Source organism: Phaseolus vulgaris, chromosome 4, assembly GCF_000499845.2.
Source record: "Phaseolus vulgaris cultivar G19833 chromosome 4, P. vulgaris v2.0, whole genome shotgun sequence".
NCBI classification, from domain to species: Eukaryota; Viridiplantae; Streptophyta; class Magnoliopsida; order Fabales; family Fabaceae; genus Phaseolus; species Phaseolus vulgaris.
The window spans coordinates 22,167,895-22,178,114 of NC_023756.2; the positions used below are offsets into that span (position 1 = coordinate 22,167,895).

Genomic DNA, 10,220 nt, shown 5'->3' on the forward strand with positions numbered 1-10,220 from the left:
TCTTGTCAGTCGTGCTCCGGAATACCCGGGGAACATATCTTCTCTAAACGCATATTCCTTATTCTTCGGAGGTGTATCTTAACCACCTTAGCTTGTCACATAAATGCCCTTACATTTAGTGTGTATACGGCCGGTCGGCCACGTGCGTTCGTTTCCATTTAGTGTATAAGGCCGGTCGGCCACGTGCGTTCGTCCGGTGCCTACCAGTACACTTGCCCCCCAGGCTCGAGGTGAATAAAAGCCGAAGAGTCGTAATAATTGTTGTGCCTTTCGAGTTGTCAGACATTAAATTTAACGGAATGACGGGACGTTCGCATTAGCGAAGAATATTTTCGGTTAGGCATCGGACAAGCGGCCTGCCTGCATGGAGCACCCCTGGAGGACGACCAGTACGACAGAAAAAATAATAGTTGATGGAAAGCTGGTGCCGATCAACCCCGATGATAATTTAAATGAGGAGGCCGAGGGGGAGACCCCTGGCCCACAGCCTGACGCCTCTTTTGAAGAGTTAATGAACAATGTGGCATAGAAAATTGCTGGACCCGACATGTGGGCAATGCACACTTGCATAAATAATTCTGATTACATTAAAGTAATAAGATAATTCTGATGCCGGACGAGGCATAAATAATTCTGATTACATTAGTAATAAGATAATTCTGATGCCGAACGAGGCATAAATAAGTGAATAATTCTGATGCCGAACGAGGCATAAATAAGTGAATAATTCTGATGCCGAACGTGGCATAAAAAAGTCTGATTACGTTAAGGTAATAATTCAGATGCCGAACGAGGCATAAGATTGAGTAAATAATTCGGATGCCGAACGTGGCATAATAATTATGATTACGTTGAGGTAATAATATAATTCTGATGCCGAACGAGGCATAAATAAGTGAATAATTCTGATGCCGAACGTGGCATAAAAAAGTCTGATTACGTTAAGGTAATAATTCAGATGCCGAACGAGGCATAAGATTGAGTAAATAATTCGGATGCCGAACGTGGCATAATAATTCTGATTACGTTAAGGTAATAATATAATTCTGATGCCGAACGAGGCATAAATAAGTGAATAATTCTGATGCCGCACGAGGCATAAATAAGTGAATAATTCTGATGCCGAACGTGGCATAAATAAGTGAATAATTCTGATGCCGAACGTGGCATAAATAAGTGAATAATTCTGATGCCGAACGTGGCATAAAAAAGTCTGATTACGTTAAGGTAATAATTCAGATGCCGAACGAGGCATAAGATTGAGTAAATAATTCGGATGCCGAACGTGGCATAATAATTCTGATTACGTTAAGGTAATAATTCAGATGTCGAACGAGGCATAAGATTGAGTAAATAATTCTGATGCCGAACGTGGCATAAATAATTCTGATTACGTTGAGGTAATAATTCAGATGCCGAACGAGGCATAAGATTGAGTAAATAATTCTGATGCCGAACGTGGCATAAATAATTCTGATTACGTTGAGGTAATAATTCAGATGCCGAACGAGGCATCAGATTGAGTAAATAATTCTGATGCCGAACGTGACATAAATAATTCTGATTACATTAAAGTAATAAGATAATTCTGATGCCGGACGAGGCATAAATAATTCTGATTACATTAGTAATAAGATAATTCTGATGCCGAACGAGGCATAAATAAGTGAATAATTCTGATGCCGAACGAGGCATAAATAAGTGAATAATTCTGATGCCGAACGTGGCATAAAAAAGTCTGATTACGTTAAAAGTAATAATTCTGATGCCGAGCGAGGTATATATAAATCCGATAAAATCTGATTTCGTTAAATACCTATGAAACCGAACGAGATATGAATTGAGTAAAGCTTTATTGAGGTCTGTGTAGTCAACACACATACGCCATTTTCCGTTCGCTTTCTTCACCATAACCACGTTGGCTAGCCATGTGGTGTAATGGGCCTGCCGAATGAATCCAGCCTGTAACAATTTGTCGGCTTCCTCACGTGCGGCTTGACGTCGTTCCTCGCCTATATGTCTTTTCTTTTGAGCTATTGGTTTAGCTTCTCTATACAGTGATAATCGGTGAGTGATAACCTGTGGGTCTACGCCAGGCATATCAGCGGCCGTCCAGGCGAAAAGATCGGAATTTTTAACAAGTGTCGTCCCGATGGCCATTCGGTCGTCCGGTTTCAGCGAAGTACCGATGTGCGTAGTGTGGCGATCATCGCGAAGCGGGAATGGATGCAAGTCTTCTCCTGCTTCCATACGGGGATCGTCCATGCGAGGGTCGAGGTCAACAAGGGCTATCATTTGACGACGGGACATGTGTCGTCCGGAACGCCGTGTGGGGGAACGTCCTCGTTTTTGCGGGACTCGGTCGTCTGTATTGGTTGTATAGAGTCGTCGAGTTGGCTCACTTTTCAAACTTGCTACATAGCATTCCCTAGCGGTTTTTTGATCGACATGGATGGTTGCAATGTCGTTGTTAGCCGAGGGGAATTTCATGGCTAAGTGTGGAGTGGACACAATGGCTTTTAATCTGTTAATGGACGGACGACCGAGCAGGATGTTGTAGGAAGTTTGTGCGTTAACCAGGAGGTATCGTACGTTTATTGTTTTATGGAGGCCGTCTTCCTCACCAAAGGTTGTGTACAAGTCTATGTACCCCTTAGTATCGACCCGTTCACCTGAGAACCCTACAATTTGTTCGTTATAGGGCTGAATATGTGCTTCTGGGATGCGCATTGTCTTGAAAATGTCCCAATACAATATGTCGACCGAGCTACCCTGATCTACCAAAGTCTTGGCAATGGCGAACTTGTCAATTTCTACAGTGATGACCATGGGGTCGTCCTGGGCTGGATCTATGGCTGTAAAGTCTTCGTCAGTGAAAGTAATCGGAGGTATATGTGGACGCCTCCTCGTGGTAGCATGAGCGGACTGGATGTCACGAAGATGTTTCTTTCGGGCGGAATTTGAGCACCCGCCACCGGCAAATCCTCCAGCTATATAATTTGTTTCGTGGTTCGGTTCGCCCAAGTTAACGGGTCCAGCAATCATGTTGATGACTTCGCGGACTCGTTGGCGAGGTCGGGCGTTTCGGTCGGGACTTGTGCTACGGGGGCGTGTACGCCGAACGGGGCTTTCGCTGCGTTTTCGCGAAGTCTGGCTACGGTCAGTGTGGCGTTTGTAATCGTTACGGTACGACCGGTCGACACCACGGGAAGGACGGTCAGTATTCCGTGGTGGGGATCTTGAACTCCTTGTCCTCTTGACGAACTGCCGTAAATGGCCAGCTTGGATGAGTTCTTCAATTTTATCCTTCAAAGCTTGACATCCTTCGGTCGTGTGACCGAAATTCTGATGGTATTGACAACGCTTAGCAGTATCTGCATTCGGTGGTGTTTGATACTGCTTCAATGTCGGGATTAGGTCCGTTTGTAGTGCTTCATCTAGGGCTCGTCCCCTCGGCACAGTTAAAGGGGTGTAACTGTTAAACCTGGGGATTCGGCCTCCCCTATTCCGGTCGGACCTCAGAGTGGTTCGGACGGTTCGTTCGGTTTCGACTTCTCTTTCTTTAATTTGGGTTTGGTCTTTAAGGGCTCCGAATCCGACAGCTTTGAACCGTTGATGGTAATCAATGTGTTCTTCGATTTGCATGAATTTGGTTGCTCGAGTTCGAAGGTCTTCCATGTCTTGAGGCGGCTTCTTGATGAGACTTTCAGTAAAACGGCTCGGCCGGATGGCCGAGACCAAATGGTGCAATGCAACTTCCTGCTTGAGCCCTCGGATGTTCATACATGCTTTGTTGAACCTATCTAAAAAGGTTCTGAGAGATTCACCTTTTTCTTGTTGTATCGCTAGGAGAGACATGGAGGACATGTGATGCGGTCGGCTGGTGGCATACTGAGTAGAGAATTTTACGGCTAAGACGTCGAAGTCGTCAATGGAATTCGGAGACAGCTCTGTAAACCAAGTAAGAGGTTCTCCCTGGAGCGACGTGGGGAATACTTTACACCACACATTGTTATCTGTGGTATACAAAGTCATTTGCGTCTTGTAAACATTTAAATGCTCGTCCGGGTCGGTCGAGCCGTCATAGAGTTTAATGGCGAGGCCTCTCCATTTGTCAGGAAGTGGTGTGGTGATGATTTCGTTTGTAAAAGGATGAGCCCTTTTACTTGACTTTCTTTCGACTGTTTTAGCTCTGGAAGCAGGATTGGTGTCGGCTGGTGTAGGTATGCGAGAGGCGGTTCGGTCGGCCATATGGGATTGGCCTTCTCGTTCGGGATTATCAACCTGTCGCTGGAGTCGCGCATTCTGCTCTCTCAATAAGGCGATTTCCTCCTCTTGGCGGCGTTTATCCTCTTCGTGTTGACGACGGTCTTCCATCCCCTTTTGCCGCAATTCCTCCATCTGAGTTTGGAGGGTTTGAATCATAGTCATCTGTTCCGCCATAGCGTTGTTGTTGTTCCTTGTTGCAACCATTATAGCTTTAAATATTGAAATCTTGCCTCGGCCCCACGGTGGGCGCCAATTGTACCTGAGTGGAGAGATGGGGCCCAGGCACGGTCGGTTGACGTGGTGTAATTGCTGACGTGTTGATCTTTTTCTCCTCTGGTCGATTGTCCTTTCTTGCTGTCTCCTTTGGTCGGTCGTCCCTTCGTGCTATCAACTTCGGTCGGGCGGGGGAGGGTACCTGCGAAGGCACTCCGACGCTCAAGTAAGTATGAGATTCTAAGCGCAGTTTCGTAAGTGAATGAAAACGTACCTTTCTCTGGCTTGAGCACAGTATTTATAGGATTGCCTAATGGGCTTTCTATCCCTTGGGCTCAGGGTGGTTATGGATATGTCTTGTCAGTCGTGCTCCGGAATACCCGGGGAACATATCTTCTCTAAACGCATATTCCTTATTCTTCGGAGGTGTATCTTAACCACCTTAGCTTGTCACATAAATGCCCTTACATTTAGTGTGTATACGGCCGGTCGGCCACGTGCGTTCGTTTCCATTTAGTGTATAAGGCCGGTCGGCCACGTGCGTTCGTCCGGTGTCTACCAGTACATCAACAAAATTCAAAACTTCTTAATCAACTAATAATCTATTAAAAATTAAAGGTTAACTAAAGATATAAGTGAGTACAAACTTCACTTTATAAATCAATTTTATAAGATTGAGTTGGACTTAAAGTTTATTTCTTAAAATTAAAATAGTATCAGAATTATCTAAAATTTAAAGTTTATTTAACATATCAAATCACTTGTTATTGGATGACCAATTATATACTCTCCTGCATGAAATGACAACCTCAATATAAAGAGATAGGTTAAAAATACACATCAACTAGATATAAAAAATTTCATATTATATATATAAATAGATACAAACTACACCTTATAAACTTATTTTTATAAAATTGTATTAAATTTTTCACTTCTTAAAATACTATTTTCTTTTCACTCTTAAATTTTATTATGCTACTTTTTCAGTTATACTTTTTAATATAAAAAAAAGTACAAAAACATGTGAGAATGATTAGGGTTTTTTATACCCACTATAATCAACACGATGAAGAAGTTCCATGCAGGTAGTGAATTTCTATTGACATCATTGGTTCGATTTTTGAAGTGGCTAATCATAATCACATGACCAATCCATTAGGTTAATTGTTACATCTATTTTTTAAAGATTAGTTATGATTTGACTAGGTATTACCAAAGTTTTATGTTAGTTCACCCAGGAAATGCACCTATTAATATATTGGAATCTTGCATAGTTACCTATATGTGGAAACTATAGCTCACTATCATAATACTCGGAACTTTCACCCCTTTTGGCTTCTTATTATTATTATCACTTTCATTTTTAGTTACTTTCCAAATAATGGTTAGCCTTACACATGCATGTAGCATGAGATAAAAACAAAAAACCTTTTGCTACAAAGAAATTATTTAAAGAAGGGATAATTGACTCATTGACTAAAGATGATCATGAGTGCTTTGCCTAATGGACACTTCGATTGGAAGTTCAAGTAAAACATCAATTGCTGATTTGCAAATTGCTATTCACCAACACATTTAATTCTCACTTTTAATTATTTTCAATTTTAATATGGAATATTAAGAAGATATTGTGTTTAATACTATTTTTTTCATTTTTTTTATTCTCTACTTAATTAACAAGAAATAAAGGTGTACCTACGATAATAAAGGAATAATACATTACCAATTAACCCAAATGAATACTCTTAATGTGACTAAACGATCATATAATTAATAGTCATTTCAATGTCTTATTAACATATGATCAGTGAAAATCAATAAATAAGAAATATTTTTTTGTGAAGTACTCACTTAACTTTTTAAACTTACATACGTATACTAATATTTGTAAGCATATTATTGATTTATCTTATAATTTTTTATAGATAAATCTCCTTTTTCTTATGTCTCTTATGTCCTTAGCCAAAAAGTTTGGTTTGTGAAACAATCGTTTCTCTGACCCTTTGAGACTCCAATGCTCAAACTTGATAAAAACAAAGGTAATTTTAGTTTGTACTACATTATTTTATTGAAAATTGTATAATCAAAAGCTTTTTTTTACCTTAAATCAGCAATGAAATGAGACAAAAAGAAAGTACAACCCAAGTATCCAACAAAATGTTGCTCAATTTTGGAAAGAAAGAAAAAATAAAAAGGAAAGAAGTGCACTAGTCTGGTACGTTTTGTTAACTCTTAATTTTGATATCTCCCAGAAAGTGACAATACTGTCTTAAATTTGTAATTTCTATGACTTTAAAAATGGTGGCCCAATTTATTGTTCAAATACCATATTAAGAGTATACTAGAGAGGGAATAACCTATCTCAATATTGAAGATCAAATTAATGGTCCCTTCACTACATTCAACCCAAGTCCCTACTTGATTTTGATCTTTAAGTGGGTATTTAGTTTGTTATCAAAATAAACTAAAATCATATTTTTGTATATTTTTTTCATATTAATGAAATGAAAATATATCACTTTTAATTCAGTTATTTTAACTTTTAATATGTTAAAGGTAGAAGAAAACGAACTTAGTATATATTATGGTAAAGGTCATGCCAATGCACGTCTGCCAAAAAGTTAAAAACTTGTCAATTAAGTTGGTTACATGTCTAAATCTTTTTACAAAATAAATTATATCTTATATTTTCGTGGAAAATGTTGATCGGATTCATAATCCAATAGTTCAATATAAACAGATTGAATTAAGTTTTTTATGATTGGATTCAACCTAATATATAATCTAATCTCTTACAAGTTAAATAACAGTGTATATTAAATTTGAGATTCAATCTGATCTAAATTATTAAATAATAGTAGTAGTATAATTGTTATTTAATTTATTTTAATGAATAAATATGTATTTTTTAAATATTAAATTATTTAATCCTTCAATTATTAAATAATGTACTTTATTTTTAGAAAAATTACTATAAAATAACTAAAAAATGTTTTGAAACTAAAAAGTTTTAGTACAAAAATTAAAAACCTGTTATCAAATTGACTAAACCTGATCAAAGACAAGATGGATTAGAATTAATCTAAAAAAATTAAAAGTCCAATCCTATATTTCTTTATTACACCCAAAAGCTATAACTAAAATATTTTTTTACCTACAAAATGTTAAACTCTATCAATAACTTATATTTGTAAAAAAATATGATAAATCACTTTAAATTGAGTCTTCGTTTTTAATCATAATTTTTTTGATCTAACTCAAATTTTAAATAAGAATTTCAAACTTAACTTGATTTAGTTCAATATGTAATATTAATAATCATAACTAAATTGTCATACAAAAAATTCAATGAAATTTAATATATTTATTACTTTAACAAAGTTTAGTGACAAACGACGAAAATAAAAAACTAAGTACTATATTAAAAAAATACAGTATTATCAATTTGTTCGTTCTTTTACAGGTATATATACCTTCGGAAGTATGCTATATATATCTTTCATAATTTTGTAAAATTTTAATAGAAATGTTGTAATTTTTACTTATATTATTTATTTTTTAATAACAAGTAAATATTCATGACCAGATTTATCTTTTTTTAATTAATTTTTTATTTGAAAAATATAAATTCGTAACTCTTAAAAATATTTGTAAATTATGTGCGTATTCGTTTAATTTTATTCAGTAAAACATCAGTATAATGTTTTAAATTAATTAATAATAAGGTTGGTCAACTTAGTCGTTAAGATATTATAATTAACTTTAACAACCATCATTTAATTCAATTATGATGTTATCAAATATATTTATTTTTATTTTGTCATTTATATTAGTCTTCTTTATTTTTATTCTTATTTTCAAAATATCCTTTGAAAAATAACTATGAATTAACCTTAGTACATTAAACTTTTGAGAACATGTTACTTTTTATTATTTTTTCTTGTATTACCACTACAAGAAAATCATGAAATAAAAACTAATTTTTAGAAACCAGTTACAATAGTAACTAAAATAGAGACAATTTTAAAAATTTTAAACAAGATTTTAAATTAATTTTATTATTTTTAAATAGTTTCTAAATTGATATCTAATTAGTAACCAATATTTTAACTACCAATTAGTTTCTAAATTTGGTAGAAAAAACATTGATTACTAATTAGATACCAATTTATAAACTATTTAACAATAATAGAAACTAATTTAAATTTTTTTTTTAATTTTTAAAATGTCTCTAATTTGGTTACTATTGTAACTAATTATTTTGATATCTAAAAATTAATTTTTATTTCATAATTTTCTTGGATTTTAATAACACTACCAATTACATTTATTTTGATAATTAAATAAATTATTATTTTATTATAATATAATATTTTATTCTAAAATCGGTTGTATAATAATTATTTTACTTATACTATCTCATTGGAGATGGTGAAATTGACAAGTCTATTGCTCATCATTTTGTACTAGCCAAATTGGATTATTCATCGAAATTTTTGGAGATTATAAAAATAAATTTAAGATATTAAATTTCAAAACAATGAAAGTCAAACTCATGTTGTACTTTAATTGCGATGCATACTATTATTTAAAGACAATTGTCATTTTATTCAACTTTTTACCTCTGACACATTTTCTCTCTCTTCATTATTTTTTCTTTCTGCATGGCCTACTATTTTTTTCCCCTTAAACATTTTCATCCGCACAATCTAAACGTGTAGGTCCATTTAGAAAAATAAAGGTTTGAGTCAAGTTACATAATCATGAAAAAAATACATAATTAATTTTAAAATAAATTTGTGTAAAGGGTTATGAATTTTATTTAATCTAAATTGATTTTTAGGAAAGACAAAACATTAGGAAATCATGAAATAAAAACTAATTTTAGATAAAAAAAAATAGTTAGTTGTTATAATGATTAAATTAGAGATTAAAAATATTTTTGCTTTCTAAATTAGTTTCTATTATTGTTAAATAGTTTCTAAATTTTTATCTAATTAGCAACCAAGATTTTTGCTATCAAATTTAGAATCTAAATAATTGATAGTTAAAACTTTGGTAACTAACACTTCAAGAAAATCGTGAAATAGAAACCAATTTTAGAGACAAAAAATAATTAGTTGTTATAGTGACTAAATTAGAGACCATTTTAGGGACTAAATAAATTTTTGGTTTCTAAATTAATTTATATTATTGTTAAATGGTTTCTAAGTTGGTATCTAATTAACAACCAAGGTTTTTGCTACCAAATTTAGAATCTAAATAATTGATAATTAAAACTTTGGTAACTAACACTTCAAGAAAATCATGAAATAGAAACCAATTTTAGAGACAAAAAATAATTAGTTGTTATAGTGACTAAATTAGAGACCATTTTAGGGACTGAATAAATTTTTGGTTTCTAAATTAATTTATATTATTGTTAAATGGTTTCTAAGTTGGTATCTAATTAACAACCAAGGTTTTTGCTACCAAATTTAGAATCTAAATAATTGGTAGTTAAAACTTTGGTAGCTAACATTTCAAGAAAATCATGAAATAGAAACGAATTTTAGAGAAAAAATAATTAGTTGTTATAGTGACTAAATTAGAGACCATTTCAGGAACTAAATAAATTTTTGGTTTCTAAATTAATTTATATTATTGTTAAATAGTTTCTAAATTGGTATCTAATTAACAACTAAGATTTTTGCTACCAAATTTAGAATCTAAATAATTGGTAGTTAAAACTTTGG

General features: G+C 34.0%; 1 protein-coding gene across 1 annotated transcript; it reads right to left on the reverse strand.

The window, feature by feature from the left end:
* Positions 1–1,808: 1,808 nt before the first annotated feature.
* On the reverse strand, positions 1,809–4,473 carry LOC137838482 (uncharacterized). Its single transcript, XM_068647727.1, has 2 exons — positions 1,884–4,473; positions 1,809–1,816 (listed from the first exon to the last, which is right to left on the reverse strand). Exons 1-2 carry the CDS (start codon positions 4,471–4,473, stop codon positions 1,809–1,811), a joined length of 2,598 nt encoding a protein of 865 aa, XP_068503828.1.
* Between the last annotated feature and the right edge of the window lie 5,747 nt (positions 4,474–10,220).

Excerpts from the sequence above, each read along its gene's own strand:
- LOC137838482 (XM_068647727.1), bottom strand. The coding sequence starts at position 4,473 with ATGGTTGCAACAAGGAACAACAACAACGCTATGGCGGAACAGATGACT.